Source organism: Myotis lucifugus, unplaced genomic scaffold (genome assembly GCF_000147115.1).
Source record: "Myotis lucifugus unplaced genomic scaffold, Myoluc2.0 scaffold_54, whole genome shotgun sequence".
In the NCBI taxonomy this organism is placed as follows: domain Eukaryota; kingdom Metazoa; phylum Chordata; class Mammalia; order Chiroptera; family Vespertilionidae; genus Myotis; species Myotis lucifugus.
The window spans coordinates 2,667,933-2,693,372 of record NW_005871102.1 but is presented as its reverse complement, the minus strand read 5'-3'; the positions used below and the strand labels follow the sequence as shown (position 1 = coordinate 2,693,372).

The following is a 25,440-nucleotide window of genomic DNA, read 5'->3' as shown; positions in this document are numbered from 1 at the left end:
GGAATTGCTTGCTATTAGGGCTTCATGATACAATATATTTTCACCTGGTCTAGGGAATTAAAAATAAGCTAGGCTGTTAGCATGCAAAATCTAGGACAAATCACGGACCCAGCAGCTTGTGTACGTGGCAGGTGATGTCAGAAGAGCATCCAGGACAGGTTGATATAGTGTGACCCCTGGGACATGGGAGTTTTCTGTGCTAAATTTGGAAAAGTCCCAGGCAAACTAAGTGATTAGTCTTCTAGGTTAATTTTGCAAAAGAGCAGCAGATAAAGGAACACAGAATGTTAAGATACCAAAAGGGGAATTCCACCTTTATGTTGGTGATTTTATAGAATAGCTGCAAACTACATTGCATGAAGGTCTTCTAAGGGTCCAATAAGTGGCACTCAGAGAGCTCTACTGGCCTTCCTCAGATCACACCGCTAGTTAGGAGTGACAGGCCACTGATCCACAAGTATCCTCACATCCTCTTGTAGCATCATTTGGCAAGTAACCTTCTTCCCTACAAATGCCTTCCCTGGACCACAGTTCTCTGAAACCTTAAAAGCCACCCACCCACCCCCTAGAATCAGCCTCAATATCTCAGTATTGTGGGGTCAGATCTAAATAAAAGTGGGTCCCTCCTGAACTACGCAGGAATGTGAGTGACCTCACAAGATCACTGCCAGGTCCCAGAGTACCCTGTCACTTTCTTTTCCAAAACAACTCTCACTGAAACTGGAGGCGGACCCTCCCGCTCAGAGCAGGGGCCCTGCTCTCACATTCCCATGCACACAGCACTCACCTGGCCACCTTCCCATCACCGCAGTAAGGAGCTCCATGAATGTGGATCAGAGGCGGCGAAGCTTCTCCCAGCTCTGCTCCTGCCACAGCTTGAACTTGGTACTGATACACCTCCCCAGGTGTGACCTCCCTGTGGAAACGAATGGGCTGTGACTACCACATCCAGAATGTTTGCAGGAATTTAAAATAAATGTTATGGGGAGCATGAATGCTAAACACATGCCATATTTTCTGAAAGCAAAGACCAGGGCACACAGTCTCCCGCAGCAGCAGAATGTTTAAGACCATATTCATTTCAGTATTCCCAGTGCATCCCACATAGTGAGTATGCAGTAAATCAAGGCTGAATTAACACTGAACTAACAGTCCTACAAAATATAGGAGGGTGGTATTTCCTGCGTATCTTTACCATGTTGAAAAGTAACACCAACTATTGAAAAGGCAGTGTATTTGCAAAGTAACCAAAGAAAGGGAAGATGAAACTTCAGAGTATGGGTTCAGCAAGGCCCTTCGTGGATTACAGGTTTTTTTGTTTGCTTGCTTTTGTCTCTTGAGAAAATTCTTGTCTTGGGTAGACTGAATCCATAGGGAATCCTCAGGAGAGCACTGTCTTCTAGGAGGTGAGGACACCTTCCATCATTTTGGGGATGCAAGAAACTCCATAATTAGAAATGTGTTCAATTACTCCCCACCTCTGAACCTGTCAAAATGCACACACTCCAGGTGTGGAGTTGTATCAGTTGCAGCATAGATGGAAGGAGTCTACCAGGCTCTCTCCAAAGTCCACGTGCACAGACAGGTGGAGAGCGTGAGGGACAGGACATTTAGAAGGGGTAGAGGCTTGACTGGGAGACTGCTGGTTCCAGAAACAAAGTCTTCCTTCATCTTAATTTAGTACAGTGCCTGCCCTGGAAAACTACTGCCAGAGTCCAGGTGGGCTGGTGGGCTGGGAGTGCCTTCAGAGGCAGGGTCTCAAAGGGTTGTTAGGACTCGCACATGTGGCCACTGTGAATGTCCTGCCAGAACCTTCTCTTCGCCACCAGGCTCTTCACCTCAACCACAAAGTGTCACCCTCTCACTTGACGCTGCCACCACCAGACAAGAAATGTCATAGGGTTTCAAAAACACCGTTAAAAAACTCTGTACTGGCTTTTAGTTGACCTATATAATAAAAGGCTAATATGCAAATCCACCAAACAGCGGAAGACCAGTCGCTATGATGCGCACTGGCCACTAGGGGGTAGACGCTCAACGCAGGAGCTGCCTCCAGGTGGTCAGTGCACTCCCACATTGGGAGCGCTGCTCAGCCGGGCTCACAGCTGGCAAGCGCAGCAGCCGTGGCGGCAACTTCTCGTGCCTTCGCAGCAGCACTAAGGATGTCCGATGACGGCTAAGCCATCAGTCAGACATCCCCTGAGGGCTCCCGGACTGCAAGAGGGCACAGGCCAGGCTGAGGAACCTCCCTCCCCCTTCCGAGTGCATGAATTTCATGCACCGGCCCTCTAGTTTTAACAGAAAAGACACCTAATATTACAGACTTTTACATTTCTAAATTAGCTGTCTCTGGGGAAGCAATCTTCTCATGAGAGTGCCAGGTATTTTCAAAAGCAAATCAATCCTGATGGCTTCTCTTTCCAGGGAGGTTTCTGTTGGACTTCTCATCCAGCCATGCATAAGTTTGACACTGTGCTATGGCTGGAAAAGGATGGGGAGGGGGCCCTAACCTTCCATGATGCAACTTTGTAAAAGGCAGTCTGTTACTAAGGAAAGGAAACCAAATGAGACTTGGTCAGAAAATTAGATTTTAATTCTGAGACAACCACTAACTAGCTCTGTTCAACCAAATCACAGTTAAGCTAGGTTTTCTAATCTACAGAATGGGATACTATCAACCTTAAAGAATGTGTATGAGCATGTGTGTGCGTGTGTGCGCACGTGTGTGTGTTTGTGTGTGTGTGTGTGTGTGTGTAGATATCAAGTTATTTAATGAGTGTCATGTTAACTGCCCAATTAGAGAAGCTCAAAAATGATATTCTTTTAAAATTCATCCCATGAGCTATCCTCCCATTTGCATGAGCTTTTGGACCATTTCACTGTCTTCTAGTTCCAATTTGGAGAGCAAGTAGGGGAGGAAACTGTAGGAAAGCTCAAGGTGAACATTTGTCTCTACTGTTTTGTAGCTGGGGCAGATGGCCCAGACTCCTCCCATCCCAGATGTGCCCCCTCGGCCATGTGACTTCGCTGTTCCTTTCATTAGCGGATAAGGACTTGTCTGCCACCCCTGAATCAGAAATTGACTTGCTTTGGCTACTGGAATGTTATCATGAGTAACATAAGCAGAGCCTTAAAAAATGTGAGAGTTTTGGGGTCTGCCCTCCCTGCTGCTGGAGACCCTGCCACCCCCAGGAGGAGAAGCCCAGGCCATGCCTACTGGGCAATGAGGGATGGTGTAGAAGGAGGCCTTGGGCTTCCCAAACATGCCAGCCACCTCCATCGAGCCTCCAATGTGTGCACGAGGCCATCCTGAGCCATCTAACCCCAGCCAAGCCAGTCCCCCTGGGGACACCCAGCCAACCCATAAAATCATGAGAAATAGTGTTTGTTGTATTAACCCACTATGTTTCATGATTATTTCTAACTCGGCAAAATATAGCACCTCTGATAAAACTTGTTTTACCCTGAGTTCTGCCCTTAGGGGTAGGGAGAATTTGTCTTTGGTGATACCAGCCTCCCACTCTAGACATTGAACTCTTTTAAGCCAGTGACCTTATCTTAGTCTGTGTCCCAGCACTGGGCACACAGTGCCAGGAACACAGTAGAACTCACTAAACGCAGAAGGCCAGAAGGAAGAGTAAGAGGAGAGTTGGGAGAGAAGGAGAGAGGGAGGGAGAGAGAGAGAGAGAGAGAGAGAGAGAGAGAGAGAGAGAGAGAGAGAGAGAGAGAGAGGAATAAGAAAAAGAGAAAGCATGGAATGCACATCATGGGTGGCCAGAGACTGAGAAGCATCATGGTTTAGAAAGCCCCACTTCCAAACTCACGTGTCTGTGAACTTCCTGTGAGGGTGTGTGGCCACAGCAGGTAAGCCGCTAGCGAAGGGGGGCTCCCGGAGCACCTGGTACCGCAGGGGCCTGCAGCCAGAGCACAGGGGGCTGTGGGGCTGAGACGTCAGGAGGGCGGCATCCACTTCCAGCCGTTCATCGAAGGTGTAGACCTTCACCCCCAAGACCTTGCCATCGACATGCAGCTTGATGGTGAGTGGGGTGTCACAGAAAGTGTTCAGGGGGCCCAGGTGCACAGACTTCTGGTGTTCCAGCAAGATTTCTGTGTCAAAGAGCGCTTGGGAGGCGTCCACAGAGAGGTAGGTGACCCACAGGGTGAGGGTGTCGGCATGCACTGGGTGCTGGAAGAGAAGCTCCAGGCTGCAGCCTTCCGCTGGGCAAGGCACCGTCATATTCATTTGGTACAGGTGCAGCTCGGGGCTCCAGGCCTGCAGGCTTGGCTCGCAGGGCTGGTCCACATCGGGGGGCCCTAGGGGAGGTGGACAGAAAGATAGACCCATCAGGCACGACCATCATAAGTCTGCAGGTGAGTAGCCCATGGTGGCAGCCAGAAAGAAGAGTGAGGAAGAAGAAAACTACGAACAAATTCCTGCAGAAGCTGATCAGCTGAGTGGGTTAGGTCTCAAGTACGACTGAGGACACAGGTGTAACAATTCAAAAGTACTATGTCCCCATCCACATCTTCTACTTGGTGTCTTTTAACAAGAGCTCCAGTTGGGCCCTAGGAGTCCTGCGACCCGGATGCCAGGTGGGAGCCTGAGGCCAAGTGGAAGGAGGAGGCTTAGGTGGGAGCCTGAAGCCAGGCAGAGAAGCTCAGTCACTGTCCTTGTACTTAGTTTGTTAATAATTTAGGATAAATTAATGCTTCTGATGCCCTGTTTTATTTGTCAATAAGGCCAATGTCTGCTTCACTCTGACACCACACTCTGTTTAACTGGGCTCCACAAAACTTTCATCCCCTAAGGTGGTGCCTTCACAGCCATACGCTTGGCTCAGGTCCATGGGAGCATGCAGGTCGCTGCACAGAGAAAACGGCAGGCAGGAAAGAGGACACTTTCTTGAGTGGAAAGCAATGGAGATTCAATAGCCAAGCAAAATTGTATTGGTGAAAAACCATATATCGCAAGTAATATAAAGGTCGGCTCTGTGGGAAAAATCTCCATGAGGCGGTGTTTTGTTTTGTTTTGTTTTTTGTTGTGGGGTTTTTTGCTGTTTTCTTTTTTGTCACATGCAGAAAAAGTGCTAAATCAGGCATGAGCAGAGCTGGGCTCCAACCAGTGCTGTGCGGCTATGGCAGGTCTGTTTAAGCCTTAATCTCCTCATTTATAATATAAGTACTATTTAACCCCCACTTTACTAGCTAGTGTGGAAGATTTATACAATGTTCCAGAGGAACATTTTCAAACTACATTTGCAAAAATAGAACTAAGTAGCCCTTTAGAATCTGGAAAATAAACAATAGGATAAGCCCAGAGGAAACATGTTCAAATGTATGTACGTGTGTGTGTGTGTATGTGTGTGTTGTTCCATGTGTGTGATGTATGTGTGTATTACATCTTACGGTCCTTACTATTTTTACCTATATTGTGAAACCATTCATTCATTCATTCATTCAACAAAAAAAGTACTGCATACCTCTTTCACACCTAGTACTAATCTAGGTATTGAAGGTAGAATACTGAACAAGAGAGGTAAAGATCTCATATATTCTACAGTGAAGTGACAGGTGCAACAATAAATAGTAGAAGGTAGAAGGGTGATTCCAAGTGGTGGTAATGACATCTTTGAAGAAAAGTGAAGGAGCATAGGGGCTAGAGAATGATGGAGTGAGGCTGGGGGCTATTTTAGATTATGGGGACGTGGAAGTTGTCACCAAGAAGGCAACATTTAAGCAGAGCATATGGCTGGTTCACATTTCTATTCCCCGTAGAATTTAGAAAGTAGTTGGTGGTAAGTGTTCATTTAGTGTCATTAAATAGGTTTTGAGCATGTCTGTAAATATATGTGTTTGTGTATGCTCTGCTGAGGATTCAATTACTTTCACTGTGTATATTTCAAATATGACTTGGTTCTTCACCTTTTCAAAGCAGAGGAAGACCAGTATTTCTTAGCACTATTTTCTGATAGTTGTTCCAAAATACTAGCAACCCCTTTGGAAGTGACCCCTAATGCAGTAGCATCTGTTAGAAAGTTTTTATTATAATCTCATGTTCAAACATGACACCAAGGCCCTAAAAGTTGACCTGGTTTGCCTGAAGACACAAAACAAGGAACTGAGAACTTCTCATTCCTTTCATTTCTACCAGATAACTTTAAATTTTCCCAAGAATTAAAGAGAAAAATTTCAGGGACAGAGAGTTAGATGGGCACTAAAACACCAGCCCAGGACAACAAGGCCAGAAACAGCCTTATATGAAATGCCAATATCTAAATAGCCCACGCAATGCCAACGTAAATTTTATAGCAACTTTCTGTTCTGCCCCGGGATCTCTCAGTTGGAAAGAGTCCTATATGAAAAATTGGATAAACTGTCCCTCTCAAGCCTTCTCCCTGAGGCTCCTGTCATCTGAGGAAGTGGGAGCCCAAGGGGACAGCTGGTGGACAGTGTCAGCTCCTAAGCCAATGTTCTCCATTTGTCTTGTCAGAGTCAAGCCCGTAAACTAACTCAAACAGAATCTTGTCCAACACATCTTACTGAGAAGCCTTTAGGATCTTAACAAGTACAAAAAAAAGAGAAAGAGGATGATTAGATAAACACGGAAGATGGAGAGGATGGAGAAGTTAAGCCAGTGATCAGGTACTAACACTCATGGACCAACATTTTTTGGACTTGAGTTGGGATAACATTCATGCTCTGATTTGTCTGAGAGGAATGTGAGTGAATATGTAACTGAGAAGCTGGGGGAGAGACAGCAGAAGGGACAGCGAAAAACATCCCCCCTCTGGGAGCCCAGCTTAGATCTTAGCCAAAGCACAGCTAGTACCAGCAATTAATAGCCTCATAAAATGGCAAAAATGAGAATGCTTCGCTTGGAACCCCTGGTGCACCCCACACCCACCCAGACTGGCTTGGCCCATGTCTGAGTGTTCCCTGCAACGTGTTCTCCATTCCTCTCCTAGGAGGGAGGGACAGGTGGGCTGGCACTGTCCTGCGGCACCGGGTGCTGTAAGCACCTGAAACACCACTTATGAGCAGTCACATCCTGAGGTCACCTCCTGCTTTAGCTGATTTCACCACCCGTCTTCCATGCTGACCTTGGCCTCACCACAGCCACCCTAAGCACGTGTAGGACATCCAGCACACAAAGATACCAGAGAATGTGTTTCCCAGCAAATCACACACACACACACACACACACTCACATACATGTGCATGCCACCTCTCCACCCTCCACCTCCACCCCCATTCTCACCAACTATCAGGGTTAAAGGAGAAAGCCATGGTCCTTACCCACTGCCTCCTCTGGAGTCCAGTACCCTGAGGAGTCGCACACCCGCCGGGAGGAAGCTGTGTGCACATATTGACGGAACGTCCCATCCTCTGTGCAGGCACCACACATGCTTCCCGAGGCCCTGGAAGATGGGGGAGATGGGGAGACTCCATCAGATGGCTTGGAGAGCCAAATTCAGATCTTTGAGGATGGGGAGTGGCAATAGGTTGTGAGACCCTAGGGGGAAATGGGGAACACAACTATTTCTTCTCATTTCCTTCTTGTATGAACCTCATCTTCGTAAAATTCATAGTGACATGAGAAATCTTGAGGTTAGGAAGCAGAAGAACCTAAGCCCTAAGGGAGGCCTGTAGAGATGAACGTGGGCAGCTCCATCCTCAAGCATACGACACAGAAGATGCACCTGCATTTTCCAACATAAAACTCCTTCCTATGCTGACTCTCAATAAGTCAGCTGAAGACCCCACATTCCCCCAGCTAAAATAGACACTGATTTTTAGAGTAAACTTTTCTGCTACATGTGGACTTATGCTTTAAACTCCCTACTTTTACTCACATGCATAAAAGTACTAGTACTAGGAAATATAATGCCCCTGGGCTCTCCATCACCTGTGGGGCTACAGCTGAACTCCTTACCATGATGCAAGGTTCTTCACAGGACAGCTCTTTCATGAATTTTATGTCCCCATCACAATAAACGAACCACCATCCCACAAATACATCATATCCTTAGCACGGGCTCTGTGAAACATGCTGTTCTCTCTCCTGCCAAAGAGCCTTTCCAACCCTCTGTGCTTAGCAAACTCCTACATATCCTTCAAGGCCCATTCAAATGTAACCTTGGCAGGGGCACTTAGTCTGACTCCTCTGAATGGCCTGCACTCTGTCCTCCAGGCACCCCCTGCACCTCTGGCTCCTGCCATGGGGCATCGCTCTGATGTATTGATAATCCCCGTCCCCACCCTTTCTCCTTTGCCTGTGAGCAGGTCCAGACAGAGCTCTGCTCTCTCTATGCCCAGCCGTCAGCACAAGGACTGGCCACAGCAGTCCTCTGTGCCAGGGGGGGTGGTGTTTTATGAGCATCCCTAAGACTATTCAGAGCCTAGGAAGAACTCTTCAAGCACCATATCTGGGGTGACTGGGAAAAAAAGCATGGACAACAACAGCTGAATAAGGAGGGGCAGTCACTGGAGGAAGCTCATCTCTGATACTTTGAATCTTTTTAGGAGCCCAACTGTGAACACACATCTGAAAATGGAGGTATGGTGTCAAGGTCTCTCGATAAGTAGGGGAAAAGCAACACCTGGTAACATACTAGAAACTCGTATTGTTAAAGGAGCATCATAATTATGCTACCAGCCCCTCATATACCAGGCATGGTGCCATGAGGTGCTTTTCATAAATTATTGCTCATCCCTGTAAGAAGAAGCCTGTTTACAAATGAGGACCCTCAGGCTCACAGGGATTAGGCAAATGGCCTAAGGTCACAAGTTCTTCAATTCCTATAAGCCAGTTTTCAAACACCATGAAGTGTCCAGGACTCTGGCAAGGGAAAGGGGTCGTTAGCTCCGGCCTCTGCTGCAGTCAGCACTGCATCGGTGAGGACACAGCTCCAAACCACATTCCCCTGATGCACTTGGCCCTTCCGGGGCGCCACCAAGTGCGTGTTCAGGCTCCTTGCTGACATAAAGACTCCAAATACCCACTGGGGAGGAGTAAACAGAGCTCCCAGTGTGACACAAATCGCTGGGTGTGTGACGTGCATCTCCCCGGACACACGTGTGGGGAGTCCTCAGTGCTGCGGCCACCGGGCTGGGAAAGGGAAGCAAACACTGCCTTTTCTGCCAACAGCCTCGAGGCGAGCCAGCACTGATGTCTGTGTTATCGCAACGTCTGTACCAGAGTGAGAATGGGAAGATTAAATTGTTTACATGTGTTACATAAACGGATGTAAAACTCTGGTTTGCACATGCCCATGAGGACTTACTATTCGGCCAGTCCACCCCAAACCGCACAGGGGCCACACGCAGAAGCAGATTTTTTCCCCCTTTATTGATTAAGATATTACAAATGTGTCCTTATCCCCCCAATTACCCTCATCCCCCCAATCCTGCCCTCACTCTCACCCCCTGTTGTCCACATCCATCGTTTATGCTTATATGCATGCATACAAGTCCTTTGGTTGATCTCTCCTCCTCACCCCCACCCTCCCCTATCTTCCCTCTGAGTTTTGAGCATCTAATCAATGCTTCTCTGTTTCTACATCTGTTTTTGTGCATTGGTTTATGTTGTACATTATAATCCACAAATGAGTGAGAGCATGTGATATTTATCTTTCTCTGACTGACTTATTTCACTTAGCATAATGCTCTCCAGCTCCATCCATGCTGTTGCAAATGGTAGGAGTTCCTTCCTTTTTACAGCTGCATAGTATTCCATTGTGTAGATGTGCCAAAGTTTTTTAATCCATTCATCTGCTGATGGGCACTTAGGCTGTTTCCAAATCTTAGCTATGGTAAATTGTGCTGCTATGAACATAGGGGTGCATATATCCTTTGATTGGTGTTTCTCGTTTCTTGGGATATATTCCTAGAAGTGGGATCACTGGGTCAAATGGAAGTTCCATTTTTAGTTTTTTGAGGAAACTCCATACTGTTCTCCACAGTGGCTGCACCAGTCTGCATTCCCACCAGCAGTGAACGAGGGTTCCTTTTTCTCCACATCCTCGCCAGCATTTGTCATTTGTAGATTTGTTGATGATAGCCATTCTGACAGGTGTGAGGTGGTACCTCACTGTTGTTTTGATTTGCATCTCTCAGATGATTAGTGACTTTGAGCATGTTTTCATGTCTCTCACCTCTTTCAAAAAGTGTCTATTTAGGTCCGTTTGCCCATTTTTTGATTGGGTTGTTTATCTTCCTTTTGTTAAGTTGTATGAGTTCCCTGTAAATGTTGGAGATTAAATCTTTATCAGAGATATCATTGGCAAATATGTTCTCCCATGCAGTGGGTTTTCTTGTTGTTTTGTTGATGGTTTATTTTGCAGTGCAGAAGCTTTTTATTTTGATATAGTCCCATTTGTTTATTTTCCCTTTAGTTTCCATTGCCCTAGGGGCTGTGTCAGTGAAGAAATTCCTTCGGCATATATCTGAGATTTTGCTACCTGTGGATTCCTCTAATATTTTTATGGTTTCCCGTCTTACGTTTAAGTCCTTTATCCATTTTGAGTTTATTTTTGTGTACGGTGTAAGTTGGTGGTCTAGTTTCATTTTTTTTTTTTTGCACGTGTCTGACCAAATTTCCCAGCACCATTTATTGAAGAGACTGTCTTGACTCCATTGCACGTTCTTGCCTCCTTTGTCAAATATTAATTGAGCATAGTGGTTTGGGTCGATTTCTGGGTTCTCTATTCTATTCCATTGGTCTATATATCTGTTCTTGTGCCAGTACCAGGCAGTTTTGAGAACAGTGGCTTTGTAATACAGCTTGATATCTGGTATTGAGATCCCTCCTACTTTGTTTTTCTTTCTCAGGATCCCAGCAGCTATTCGGGGTGTTTTTTTTTATTCCAGATGAATTTTTGGAGAATTCTTTCTAGGTCTGTGAAATATGCTGTTGGTATTTTAGTGGGGAGTGCATTGAATCTGTAGATTGCTTTGGGTAGTATGGACATTTTGATGATGTTGATTCTACCAATCCATGAACACGGTATGTTCTTCCATCTGTTTATGTCTTCCTCTATCTCTTTTTTCAATGTCCTGTAGTTTTCTGGGTAGAGGTCTTTTACCTCTTTAGTTAAGTTTATTCCTAGGTATCTTAATTTTTTTTTTTTGGTGCAATGGTAAATACGATTGTTTTTTTAATTTCTCACTCTGTGAGTTCACTATTGGCGTATAAAAATGCCATAGATTTCTTGGTGTTAATTTTGTATCCTGCTACATTGCCGAATTCATTTATTAGGTCTAATAATTTTTTGATGGAGTCTTTAGGGTTTTCTAAGTACAGTATCATGTCATCTGCGAATAATGACAATTTTACTTCTTCTTTTCCAATTTGGATGCCTTTTATTTCTTCTTCTTGTCTGATCGCTTTGGCTAGCACTTCTAGTACTATGTCAAACAGGAGTGGTGAAAGTGGGCATCCCTGTCTTGTTCCTGTTCTTAAGGGAAATTGTTTTAGTTTTTGTCCATTGAGTATGATGTTGGCTGTAGATTTATCATATAAGGCTTTTATTATGTTGAGGTATGATCCCTCTATTCCCACTTTGCTGAGCATTTTTATCAGAAAAGGGTGTTGGACTTTGTCAAATGCCTTTTCTGCATCAATCGATATGATTATGTGATTTTTGTCTCTCAATTTGTTTACGTGATGTATCACGTTTATTGATTTGCAGATATTATAACAGCCTTGCATTCCTGGAATAAATCCCACTTGGTCATGGTGTATGATCTTTCTAATGTAATGCTGGATCTGGTTTGCTAGAATTTTGTTGAGGATTTTAGCATCTATGTTCATCAGGGATATTGGCCTGTAATTCTCTTTCTTTGTGGTGTCTTTATCTGGTTTTGGGATTAGGGTAATGCTGGCTTCATAGAAAGAGCTTGGAAGTGTGCCTTCCTCTTGAATTTTTTGGAATAGTCTGAGAAGGATTGGCTTTAGTTCTTCTTTGAATGTTCGGTATAACTCCCCTGTGAAGCCATCTGGTCCAGGACTTTTGTTTGCTGGAAGCTTTTTGATTACTGTCTCAATTTCATCAGTAGTTATTGGCCTATTCAGGTTTTTTTGATTCTTCCTGATTGAGTTTTGGAAGCTTGTATTTTTCTAGGATTGTATCCATTTCGTCGAGGTTGTCCAGTTTGTTGGAGTAGAGTTGTTCGTAGTATTTTTTGACAATCCTTTGTATATCTGTAGGGTCAGTTGTTACTTCACCTCTTTCATTTCTGATTTTCTTTATTTGGGTCCTCTCTCTTTGTTTGTTGGTGAGCCTGGCAAGAGGTTCATCAATCTTGTTAATCCTTTCAAAGAACCAGCTCTTGGTTTCATTGATCTTTTGTGTTGTATTTTTGGTCTCTATGTCGTTTATTTCTGCTCTGATCGTTATTATTTCCTTCCTTCTGGATACTGTGGGCTTTTCTTGTTGCTCTCTTTTTAACTCTTTGAGTTGTATGGTTAGATCATTTATTACCAGTTTTTCTTGTTTTTTTGAGGTCGGCCTGTAGAGCTATGAACTTCCCTCTCAGGACTGCTTTCATTGTGTCCCAGAGATTTTGGAATGTTGTGTTTTCATTGTCATTTGTTTCCAGGATGCTTTTTATTTCTTCTTTGATCTCTCTGGTAACCCAGTCATTGTTTAATAGCATGCTATTTAGCCTCCAAGTGTTTGATTTTTTTTCAATGTTTTTATTGTAGTTGATTTCTAGTTTTATGCCATTGTGATCTGAGAAGATGCTTGTTATGATTTCTAGTCTCTTGAATTTGAAGAGACTTTGCCTGTGTCCTAATATATGGTCTATCTTTGGAAATTTCCCATGTGCACTGGAGAAGAATGTATATTCTGTAGCTTTGGGGTGAAATATTCTGAAGATGTCTATTAAGTCCATCTGATCTAGTGAGTCATTTAGGATTGCTATTTCTTTGCTGATTTTTTGTTTAGAGGATTTATCCAGTGGTGTCGGTTGGGTATTAAGACAGAGCCATCTTATATTTTGGCGGGAAATTCACCCGCACTCCAAGTGTTAAAGTCCCCTACTATGACTGTATTGCTATCGATCTCTCCCTTGATATCTTCCAGAAGTTGTTTTATGTATTTGGGTGCTCCTGTATTGGGTGCATATATGTTTACCAGAGTTCTATCTTCTTGTTGAAATGCTATCTTTAGTATTATGTAGTGGCCTTCCTTATCTCTTGTTATGGCCTTTACTTTGAGGTCTATTTTGTCAGATATAAGTATCACAACCCCAGCTTTTTTCTCATTTCCATTTGCCTGAAAAAAATTTTTCCATCCCTTCACTCTCAGTCTATGTAAATCCTTTGTTCTGAGGTGGGTCTCTTGCAGACAGCAAATATATGGGTTATGTTTTTTTATCCATTCAGCTACCCTGTGTCTTTTGATTGGAGCATTTAATCCATTTACATTTAATGTTATTATTGAAAAGTACTTGTTTGTGGTCATTTTTATTCTTAATGTTTGTGTTTCTTCTTGTCTTTCTGTTTCTTCTTTTTACAGCAATCCCTTTAGCATTTCTTGCATTGCTAGCTTGGTGGTAATAAACTCTCTTAGCCCTTTTTTGTCTGTGAAGTTCCTGATTCCACCTTCAATTTTGAATGATAGCCTTGCTGGGTATAGTATTCTTGGATTCATTCCCTTGCTTTGCATCACTTTGTATATTTCATTCCATTCCCTTCTTGCCTGGTGTGTTTCTGTTGAGAAGTCAGCTGATATTCTAATAGGAGATCCTTTGTAGGTAACTTTCTGTCTCTCTCTGGCAGCCTTTAAGATTCTTACTTTGTTGTTGGTGTTTGCCAATTTAATTATGATGTGTCTTGGTATTGGTCTTTTGGGGTTCATCTTGTTTGGTACTCTATGTGCTTCTTGGACTTGTGTAGTTATTTTCTTGCCAGTATCAGGGAAGTTTTCTGTCATTATTTCTTCAAACAGGTTTTCTATTCCTTGCTTCTCCTCCTTTCCTTCTGGTACTCCTATTACGCGAATGTTGTTTCGTTTTGCATTGTCCCAAAGCTCCCTTAGGCTCTCCTCTTGCTTTTTAAGTTTTTTTTCCAGTTGCTCCTGTGTTTGTGTGTTTTTTCCTACCTTGTCTTCTAATTCGCTGATGCAGTCCTCAGCCTCTTCTAGTCTGCTGTTTAAGCCTTCCATTGTGTTCTTTATTGCAGCTTTGTCGTTCTTCATTTCCTCTTGGTTCCTTTTCATGTTGGTGACATTCTCATTCAGCTCCTTATAATTCTCATTGAGTTGTGTGTATTTGTCATCCAGCCGTTTGAGCATCCTTATAACTATTACTCTGAATTCTTTCTCTGGTAAGTTAGTAGCCTCAATTTCATTTAACTCCCTTTCTGGTGATTTCTCTTTTTCTTTCCTTTGTGGGTTGCTTTTTTGTCTTCCCATGTTTTGCTGTAATGTTTTAATTGTAGCTCTGATTGCTTTGCTACCCAGTTTCTTTTGGGTATGGTGCTACTGGTGTGACCTCTCAGGTCTCCTGGGGTTGGTAGTCTAGTGTAGCTCCCTACTTGAGCTATTTGGGTTCTCTTGATGTAGGCCTGCGAGCTGGAAAGGCGCAACTGAGGTGTCTAGAAGTTAGCAGCCATGGAGGGGGTGTCTCAATTTTTGCTGTTTTGTGTCCTTGGTTGAAATCACGCATGCCCAGTGGGGACTCACAATGGCACCCAGGAACAGTCTGTTGGGGTGGTGGGGCTCCAGAGGCCTGCGTTCTGGAAAGGCGTGACTGTGGTGTCCAGAGTTCTGTAGTTGTGGGTTGGACAGACTCAGCTTTTGCTGCTGCCTCCATGGTTGGATACACGCAATCCCAGCGGCAGTTCACAAGGGCACCTATAATGTGTTTGCCAGCAGGGTGTACTGACACACTCTGAAGGACCCTGGCACTGAAGCCACTGGATTGTAGTGTCTGTGAGCAGGTATCCCAGAAGAGGGAATTCAGCGTTTCTACAGCCCAGCAGTGCCTCCCTGTTTGTTTAAGTGCGTGTCCAGCGGGGCTCACAGCAGCGCCCCAGGGCTGTCTGTGGAGCGGTGGTCTTGGGAGACCTGCACGCTGGAAAAGCATGCAATTGTAGTCTCCAGAGTTCTGCAGCTGTGGGGTGGGGAACCTGTTTTTGCTGATGCACCTGTGGTGGATAGGCGTGCGTTCCCAGTGGTGGCACACAGGAGCACCTGCAGTGAGTTTGCTAGCGCAGGCGCACTGAAGCACTCTGAAGGGCCCTGGAATGCTTAATTGAGGTGTCTTTGGGCAGGTATCCAGGATGGGTGAATTCAGAATTTCTACTGCCCAGGGGAGTGTGTCCCTATTAGTCCAAGATCGGACCCAGCAGAGGCTCACTGCGGCTTCCCAAAGTGCCCTGTGGATAGATGGGTTCAGGGGGAGTGAGCAACTGTGACAGTGCAGTTCGCCGGCCCTGAGCTCTGACGCACTCTGAGGGGCCCTGGCGCTGAAGGGCCCTGGCACTGAAATTGCACTGCTGGGTGTATGTGGACAGTTATTCAGGCAGAAGGAATTCAAAATTTCTACTGGGGGGCAGTGCGCCTGTGTCTGTACAAAATCACACCCAGTTGGGGCTCACAGTGACTCCTAAGAGAAGTCTATGGAGTGGTGTGCCTCCGAGACCTAAGCGCTGGAGAGGCATGAATGCGGAGGTCTGCCGCTGGGGAGGGGGAGGCTGCACTTACTGCTGCGGGCGCGGTGCACCTTTGGAGGTGGAGATCCCAGGGTCTGCGAGTCTGCTGGTGGGCAGCAGGATTTTGGCTGGAGTGGCTGCCGGGTCGCGGGCAGTATCCAAGGCCTGTCTGGGTGGTGGTGCTGATGAGTTCCTAGAAGAGGCCACTCTCCCCTTTAAGATGGCGTGGGCTCCGTCAGAAGCAGATTCTTACACCATCACAGGGATATGAGCCAACTCACAAAGGGAGACCCTGAGCACTGTGGTACTGGGACAGTCAAGAGTCCTTTATAGACAGTGGCCAGGTGGCTCAGTTGGTTGGAGCATCATCCCATATGCCAAAAAGGTTATGGGATCTATCCCAGGTCAGGGCACATACGGGAGGCAACCAATCCATGATTCTCTCTCACACTGATGCCCCCCCAACTTCCCCTCTCTCTAAAAATCAATTTAAAAAAGCATATCCTTGGGTGAGGATTAAAAAAAGTGCTTTATAAAATTGTGGGGTCCAAATGATGTCATCAAGGTATCAAGGACAGTTGGCAAGATACCAGAAGGATGGATCACAACTTGGAAAAATTATTCACCTGCTCTGCCTCACCCCTGTCTCCCTGTCCCCTTCCCCCGTGCCAGCTCTGGGGAAAGCTGGGGCACAAGGAAACATGCTCCAGGGACAGTCAGCATCTTGGCTGGGCCTGACACCCGAGGGAAAGTGGGACACAGAGAGGGGGGTGTCTACCTGATAATGAAAAAACCCTAAATGAAAAGAAATAATATATTCCATGTTCCCCACTTCTGAAGTTTCACTGGATGTCCCCAAATTCACCTCTGTAGTTGTGGGGGCTCAGGCAAGCCCCAAGTGCTTCTCTATGCTTCAATGTGTATGTCGCACCTACACAGCAGGAGTGTGCTTATAAGGACTAAATGAGGAAATTACAGGTGAGATGTCTGGCACAATGCCTCCCACATAGAAGAACCAGACAGACCACAGCCACTCTCGGAATACAGTGCAGGATTGGAAAGTGGAGGCCCACACGGGTCATGGGTGGGGTTCTCATCCTTCTCGTTAAAACACATTCATTCCCCCATCCTCCCGCCAACTGTCAGATGTCATCTTTTCCTACCTTCTCTCCTTTGGACAAAAATGTCCCTAATGTTCATTTATACTAATATGTAAAGGACAAATAAAAGCTAATTTAGGTATAATGATTCTCTTCAATAGGCAGGTATTAGGTATCTACTGTGGCAGGCCAAGGGACAAAGATGCAAAAAAAACAGATGCTCCTGCCCCCAAGGAGCTGCCAGTCGAGTAGGGCAGATAGAAAAATGAACAGATAATGACCGCTCCACGAGAGGACAGCCATAAATGGGGCAGGCACCAGGTACACCTGGAGGCAGAGAGGGCACCAGATGCCACATAATCCAGGTAAGCCCCTGATGCACAGCTTGTAGGTAGCCTGCCACCCACCCACCCACCCCCAGAACTGACTGGAAGAGCACAGCTCACTTCCCTGCCCCCAACACCACTGTGCAAGTAGCAGCCTCTGTGCCACCTTGCACTGAGAAGGGCTGACCTTGATCAGATTTGTCAACCTCATCATAGCTCCTGGCAGATGGCCAGAGGTGACATTCCACAAGAAACATTTGCCAGGCCCCTGGCTGAGGAGTGAGCACAGGCGCTGAGGTGCGGAGCTGCAGGCTCTGCTGCAGAGATGGGCAGCAAGGTGGAGGAGGCAGCGCTCAGTGGCTGCTCATGTTCACAGCTCCCACTGGGGTGTCCCTGACTTCACACCTTCCCCTGATGCAGAAGAAAAGCCACAGAGGAAACAGGCCAGCTCGGCCATGGCAAGGACCTCTCACCTGTCATACACGACTCCACTAATTGGAGGCAGCCAGTGGATGGTGAGGGATGTGTTGGTCTGCCCGATGACCATGGGTGGGATGGGAATGGGGGTGGGCTTTCGGCTTTGACTCCATTGTTGATACACAAGGTCCAAATAGCAATGCATTCGGGCCACTTGGTTAGGGGTGAAGCTGTCAGTGCAGTCATCATCTGTGGGGACAAAAAAAGGAACAGGGGAGATGGAGGTGTTAGCCTGCAAAGTCCACCTTGGCGGGACAAGTTCTGCCTCGTTCACACCTGTGTCACCAGCCCCTAACACAACACCCCATACTTCTTAGGCTCCATAAACACCTGTTAAATGGATAAACGTATTCTGTTCCAGAAAGTGTCTATGCTGGAAATGGGAAAGAGAAGACAGAGAATAGCACTTGCTGTATCTAAACCTGGCCATTACCTTGATATTGGGCTGGGCCAGGTGGGCCCAGGGGTCCAGGGCTGCTCTAAGCTGATGGATGCCTATTCGGGGATCCACAAGATGGCAGTGTTTTCAGCATATGGCCTTTTTATTCAGGAACATTTGTGGAGTTGCAGTCACCTCCATTCCCAGTGACTTTGGCCAGAGTTAGTGAGTATTCAGTGGAGATATTCAAGGGGAGACAGAGCCTAATGTCAAGGAGGCAGCAGGACTGGAACTGTAGTCCCCACCTCACTTTCAGAGCTGGCAAAATCTCCCATGTGTGTGTTGTTGTTTTTTCCAGCAATAGAAAGGGAGTTATCTTAGTTTCAGGGCCTTTTTAAATAAGAGCACACAAGTCAAACACTCACCCCTGCTGCTTCTTTTAACAAAAAATATTTTTATTGCTTTTTGGAGAGAAAGGTGGAGGGAGAGAGAGAAACAATGTGAGAGCACAACATCGATCAGCTGTCTCCTGCACACCCCCACCTGGGGATCAAGCCAACAAGCAGGGCATGTGCCCTGACTGGGAATCAAATAAGCAACCCTTTGGTGTACAGGATGATGCCCAACCAACCTAGCCACACTGGCCAGGGCTGCACCCTGCTTCTTAGATGTTTCCTCTGCCCACTTGAAAAGCGGGACTTAAACAGCTCTGCCCTCTGCAGCCCACTGTCCGGTTGCTCTGCCCTGGTAAGGACCACTGTGACATTGTTGGGGGAAGAAGGGAGGCTGGTTCTTATGAATGTGATGCACCAGAATTATACACTGAAATGAGACTTGGATAAAAGTTTATTGATCGGCAACAGACAGGACCAGCTCACCACCCCTTCTTCCCTCCAAAGGCATAGCAGGGTTCTATGGTTGATTTATTTTTATTTTTTGGATAGTTCTAGAATTTATCACCAAACAAGTCCATGGAACTTACAGAAAAATTACCTCCTTCCTTCAATATTGGAATAGGTCATTAAATCAAACCTGTCCTTAATTTTAGTAATAAATGATAAATTTGAGTCCACTATCAAGAGTAATACTATGACTAGTATTACTTTTGGCCAGAAATGAGGAAGGTGTCAAGGGACAAGGAAGAAGCATAATCCAGGATAATAAGACCAGACATTACATTTTGTTCCCAAGGCCAGGAAAGTATCATTTTTTAAATGAAATGGCACAATTTGGGGGAGGGAGGTAATCAGTACTTGGCTAGTGTTGGAAGAAAAGAATCTGATACTTTAAAATAACATAAAATGAAAAGATATCCTGAGCTTAAAATTAATGAAGGCCATTTTCTTGACCAACTTCAAAAATAGTACAAAGAACCACCTTAACCCAGAAACCTCCTCCCCATCACTATTAGATTCTTTCAAAGTAAATGCCTAAGAACATGGATAAGAACAGGAATATTCAGGTTGCAGAAATCAAAGGCAGCTCAAGAAAGCTTGTGGTTTGGCCCCTTTTTCCAAATGTCCCATGTAGAAGTGTGTTTTTCTTTTCATCTCCAGTGACAGAAAATCTAGTCAATGAGATCCCTACATATCTCAAAATTTCTGTAAGTTCTTCAAAGACATGAAGAAAAGAGTATCCCATGATAAATATACTTCAATGCTCGGGCATAAATGACTGCCTGAAAATCCTCTCCACCTCCTGCATGTCCACCCTCCCAGCCCCCATACTCCCCACATCATCTTCATTAAAAGCAAGCACATTGAGACTGTGATACCTGTGTAGCTCATATAGTTGCTGAACGGAGCCCCCAGAAAGTGGGTAAAGCCGCAGGTGTCGTTGGTAGGCTCCGGGTCCTGGCACAGCTTACTCTTGGGAGTGGGCGCAGTGTCGGCACAGAGGTCTCCTGTGTCCATGGAGGGCACTGTCTCCCTGCAGGGGTCATCGCAGGATTCTCTTTCACTGACCCCTTTGAAGACATGGTAGAGTCCCAGGACATGTCCCACCTCATGGACCATGATGTTGGTATGACCAGGCATCCCGTAATAGGCCGGGTTGAGGACAACGCCACCTGTAGTAGAAGGTTTGGAAAATATCTCTGAGCATGTAAGGAATGGCAGCCCTCTAATCTTTAGTTATGTCTTCTCATAAATTAGCAAGTGTTCAATGTCAGCCTCTAAGGCAGGGGTGGGGAACCTTTTCCTGCCAAGGGCCATTCAGATATTTATAACATCATTTGCGGGCCATACAAAATTATCAACTTAAAAATTAGCCTGCGTAACACTCTTAATGCACAATCCCCAAACAGGAGAATATAGATTTAACAAGACAGCGCTTAAATTCTAATGAAAAAACATAAGTCTTTTAACACACTTACTGATAATATTTTTTATTCCAGAGAGATGGGTCTTCTTCCCCAAATCATCTGCATGCAATACATAGTAATGAGCTTGGCTACCATATGTGTGTTAGATAGAATGTTGCATATGCTAATTTAGGAGGCAGTGCTGTGTGCAACAATACACATTAAGGAAAATCCCGAGGTCCTGTGCCTCTTACAGTAATTCTGCCCATGAGTCTGATTTTAGGTAGCCACAATGGACTGGAACTTAAGGAAATGGAATGCAATCCCGTTAACTCGCTATAGGACCATGGCTCTGCCCTTGGACCTTCTCTTGTCTCTCCATCTACAGAATGAGGGGCTAGCAGGGCTCATCCCTAGGCTCCCTTCCTGTTCTCACCCAGGGCCATTAAGAGCTAACATGCAGGACTGCATGTGACCATCATAAATACCATGTGAAGAAATGTGTGCTACCATGAACTGTCACCACCTCGGCCTTGTAATTTGTGTTCCAAGACTCCCATGTCCCTGGAGCTGGTGGTGAAGGGAAAGAGCTGGGAAGGAGCAGTGCAGACATTCTGCTCTCAGATCTGCCCTGGGTTTTCCCAGGAGCCAGATTCACTGCCTAGTAATCCTCATGGCCTTCTCGCTACCACGTTGTCCCCTCCTTCCTCTCTCCTATGGGATCAGGCCGAAACTGGCTCTCTGACATCCCGAGGGGTCCCAGATTGCAAGAGGGCGCAGGCCAGGCTGAAGGACCCCACCTGTACACGAGATCGGGGCCAGGGAGGGACACAGGAGGTTGGCCAGCCAGGGATGGACCATGGGAGGGCTCCAGGACATGTCCGGCCCTTCTCGCTCAGTCCCAATGGGCCAGAACTCAGCAGCAAGTTAACCTACCAATCAGAGCATCTTCCCCCTGGTGGTCAGTGCATGTCATAGCGAGCAGTTGAGCAGCCTTAGCATATCATTAGCATATTACTCTTCGATTGGTTGAACAGATGACCGGATGAACGGACACTTAGCATATCAGGCTTTTATTATATAGGATTAGAGGAGTGGGTCCTAGTCATACACACACACACACACACACACACACACACACACACACACACACATTTCATGCCAAAGTCTACGTGAAGCATAAAGGCTTGCTGTCCAAAATCTAAAGACAAATGTGAGCACTTCTTTTCATGAGGAAGGAACAAGACATGGTAAATAATAAATAAAAACTGAGTCCGCCAAATGGTCGGACCAGAGAGGATCTGAGGACCTGAGAATCCCACCTTTCAGGGGCCTGTGCACTCCTTTCCCAGGAACTTCATAGGAATAATGAAATGACAGTACAATTGCTACTTTCCAGGACTATTTTATATTAATATTCAAACCAACCAGCATCACCTCTGATGCTGCTATACTTTCTTCCATTTTCATTGCCAGCAACATAGTCAGGCACTGAGGGTTACTGGAGGGTCCTTACGCCACCATTTGGAAGCCTCTCTCGCATGGGATAGTCTTTGGAGAGTGTCCAGGGCTCCTTTGGCTGTGGACATGCGCTGGAAACGTACTGACCCTTACCTTTGGGAATATTCCTTGAAAGCTCTCAAGGCTATTTCCTGATCTGTTCAATGGTAATAACAAGAGTTTCACTCTCAAAAGGTTATTATGAAGATTGAAGGAGTAATGTGGACAAAGAAGTAGTTTGCTTATTTTCTAGGACAAAGTAACTCATGGTGTGTACTGGACCATTTGTCAGTATTACTATAATTATATAATGCAGCTGGCCACACATGCTCATTTGCCCCACCCTTGTTGGCTTCCTCCTGACCACCTTCATTCATCAAGATAGCAGAAGCTAGAGTGTGAACACAAACAGGCAGACCTTCCAGAGTAAAAACAGGCATTGCCAGGCAAAGTAGACAAACATGCTCACACAAGGAGCTCTGATTTGCCTTTAAGCTGCTCAAGCTTGGTTTCCATGCCGTTATGATCCTGAGATCCACAGGCACCCAGAGACAGAAAAGACTTGGATAGAGTTTAAAATGAATCAGTGTGTCCACTCTCTTTATAGATAACATATGGGCATTCAAAAATTATTCACAGGAGCCTGAAATTAGTGATTGCAGGAGGAAAAGAAATATTATAGGATTGGGACTAAGAGCTTAATTCTTCATAGACTTTGCTGGTAGATTAGATGCATACAAGACACTCTTATTCTATAGTGCCAACTATATATTCCTCCCACTTCTCTGGAGCTATATATAGATATATATATATAGATATATATATATCTATATATCTATATATATATATATAGATATATATAGATATATATAGATATATATATCTATATATATCTATATATCTATATATATATATATATATCTATATATCTATATATCTATATATCTATATATAGATATATAGATATATAGATATATATATATATATATGCCTAAGTGACCATTCAACCATTCGGCCAGTAGCTATGACGCACACTGACCACCAGGGGGAAGATGTTCAATGCACAAACATGGAAACATGGAACAGACTGATGTATCTCAGAGGGATGGGGGGTAGGGGGGAGGGCGGGAAGAGATTAACCAAAGATCTTATATGCCTACTAGAGGCCCGGTGCACAGATTCGTGCACCAGTGGGATCCCTCAGCCTAGCCTGCAGGGACTGAGCCAAAACCCACAGTCTGACATCCCCTGAGGGGGGTCCCGGATTGTGAAAGGGCACAGGCCAGGCCGAAGGACCCCACCAGTGCACAAATCCATGCACCAGGCCTCTAGTATTCAATATTTGAATATTCCTATATTCAAAACCACTGTTCATTTTTGTTTCTCCTCATCTTGGAAGATTAAAACATAGATTAGGGATAAAATATGGTGTTAACATGGAGGACAGGATCCCCTCCTTTGTAATGGAATCCCTTCCTTTGTGCTCTCTGCTCCAACCTGCTACATTGAAATAGAAAGTAGAAAGACATGCCAAAATATGGGTTCAACCATACCTTGGCCCCTCAATCTTCACTCTGAGACACTGTCAGACTCTCTCTGCCTTTGTTCACCTCCCCAACACCTGTCCAGCAAGGCTGTCTATGGACAAGACCAAAAGTACCTAAGAAGGGAAAACTAAGAAGCAATAGTATAAATAGAAGAGTAACAATTTGGAAATACTAGTATTTCACCTCAACTGTTCCTTGCTCCCCCTCACCCCCTTACTCTACTGCCAGTTCTGGAAGCCAGATTCTCCTCATTCATCCACTGCCTCACTAAGAAATACAGAACAGAGTGAAATGCAAGGAAAGGAGTTCTTTTCTGGTTGTGATGATTCCAAAGTCTATGCCATTTGGGCCATGAGAGGCCTCCATGGTTTAGCCAGCATGGTGGATGAATGGAGGATATAGTGAGCTTTGTCTCACGTTAGCAATGTCACCACTACATCTCAACCTAGAAAAGATTCTCCTAATCTGGAGGAAAAGAAAAGAAATAAAAGGAAAATAATGGGAATGTATGGATGATGGTGGGTCCAGATTAAGTAGAACCTTCCAAGGCTCTGGTAAAAAGATAAAGATTCAAAATAGTGCATGTGGCCTGACGGTGGGGGATCTTACCTCCTTCTAGTGATGGATTCCTGGGTGCTTGGTCTCAGTCTAGAGAAGAATGGCTGACCAGTGGATCTTATGGGGAAGGGTGACAGAGAGACCCCCAGAGACTCCCTGAAGGTGGGACCCTGATGGGAACAAGGGTTATCTCAGGTGCCAGCCTCTCCTGATGACTGAACATAAAATGGCCTTGGCATCTGTAAGCCATCTACACATTAGATACAGCCCCAGGCAAAACAAACTCAACTACTAGTAAGAGTAAATCTCTACCACTCAAAAACATAGGGATTCAAAATAGAAATTAAGTTCAATTATAGAAGAATAATTAAGAATTTCATTTTTTGCATATCTGAATATATACACTGGGACTTGAACAGTGCCACTGACTGTACATAGAACGTAATATGGATGGGGCTTCCTCAATTTAGCAACTGGTGGCCATGTGTGACACAGCTGTTGCTTAATGGACTGCCAGTGGAGCACGCTTCCTTAGAAGACCTTTCAGCCTTGATTATCAGGGACAAGCTAACCTAGTGAGACAGGGTTGTTGTGTGGTAATGGGAAGAAAAGAGAGGGAAGCTGCTGATTAAAAGATGAAATCTAAGTAGCAGACAGCCAAGCTCCCAAAGTGATGCTGTATTAGCAGCTTCCAACTGGCTTTTCCCAGCTTCATCCCAAGACAGACAGAGCTGCATGTGGTGAAGAAAATGATTCCCAAAGCCACTTCCATTAAACACAAACTCTAACACTCTCTCTCTCTCTCTCTCTCTCTCTCTCCCTCTCTCTCTCTCTCTGGCAGTTTGAGAAAAGAACACAAGTGGAAATGACTTTAAAATAGTTCTGTAAAACTTTTAGGGCTGAATATTATATGCCCATAAAACATGGAGATTGAGGGCTGGTCTGCAGGTGCCTACATAATTACTTCCAGTTACTGGCTAAAAACACTCCTTAAAAAACACTTTTCACCACGAAGGGACAAAGATATCAAAGTGTGGCTGGGGGTCCAAGGAAGAAGCAAAGAACTGTAGAAGTGGACTGATACACATAGGGAGAGAAAGAAATGGAGAAAGTTTTTTAAAAAATCATGGGAGCTAGAAAACGCAGCACATTTTTAACAGAACCAGACCAGAAACCATTCATCTCCAAATCTTGAATGGGCTTCTTAGTTTTATAGCCTGTGGTCTCATTAGAAGGAAGTCCTTATTCTGGGCAAGACTAAACCAAGACAGGAATGTGTAGAGGATAAAGATTTTGCAATTTGGTGTCATTTTTTTTCTTCTTTATACCCTTTTACCCATTCCTACCCAAAACTGTCAAGCCCTTCAGGCTCTCCAGCCACTCCCACCTCATAGGAGAAAAGTAATCTGATTTTAAAAACTGAAGATGTTATTACTGAGGCATTGAAGATTTATGATGTAATTCTTTCCTTGCTCCTGAATGAGGGAAGTAAATAACACTCTGCACAGGCCTCCACTTTCCAAAGCCCAATGGTGTTCGAGAGTGGCTGTGGTCTGTTCGGTTCTTCTATGGGGACGCATCGTCCAGACA

The 25,440-nt window shown here is 45.1% G+C and overlaps 1 protein-coding gene across 1 annotated transcript in view; it reads right to left on the bottom strand.

Annotated features, from left to right (window-relative positions):
* The window catches only part of PAPPA2 (pappalysin 2), a 221,825-nt gene that overhangs the window by 108,691 nt on the left and 87,694 nt on the right, over window positions 1-25,440 (bottom strand). The window contains exons 4-8 of the mRNA XM_006088940.3: window positions 19,718-20,011; window positions 17,561-17,753; window positions 7,297-7,418; window positions 3,825-4,314; window positions 788-916 (exon numbers count right to left, since the gene is read on the bottom strand). Coding sequence (XP_006089002.1) covers window positions 788-916; window positions 3,825-4,314; window positions 7,297-7,418; window positions 17,561-17,753; window positions 19,718-20,011 — 1,228 coding nt within the window. The remainder of the gene's footprint in view (window positions 1-787; window positions 917-3,824; window positions 4,315-7,296; window positions 7,419-17,560; window positions 17,754-19,717; window positions 20,012-25,440) is intronic.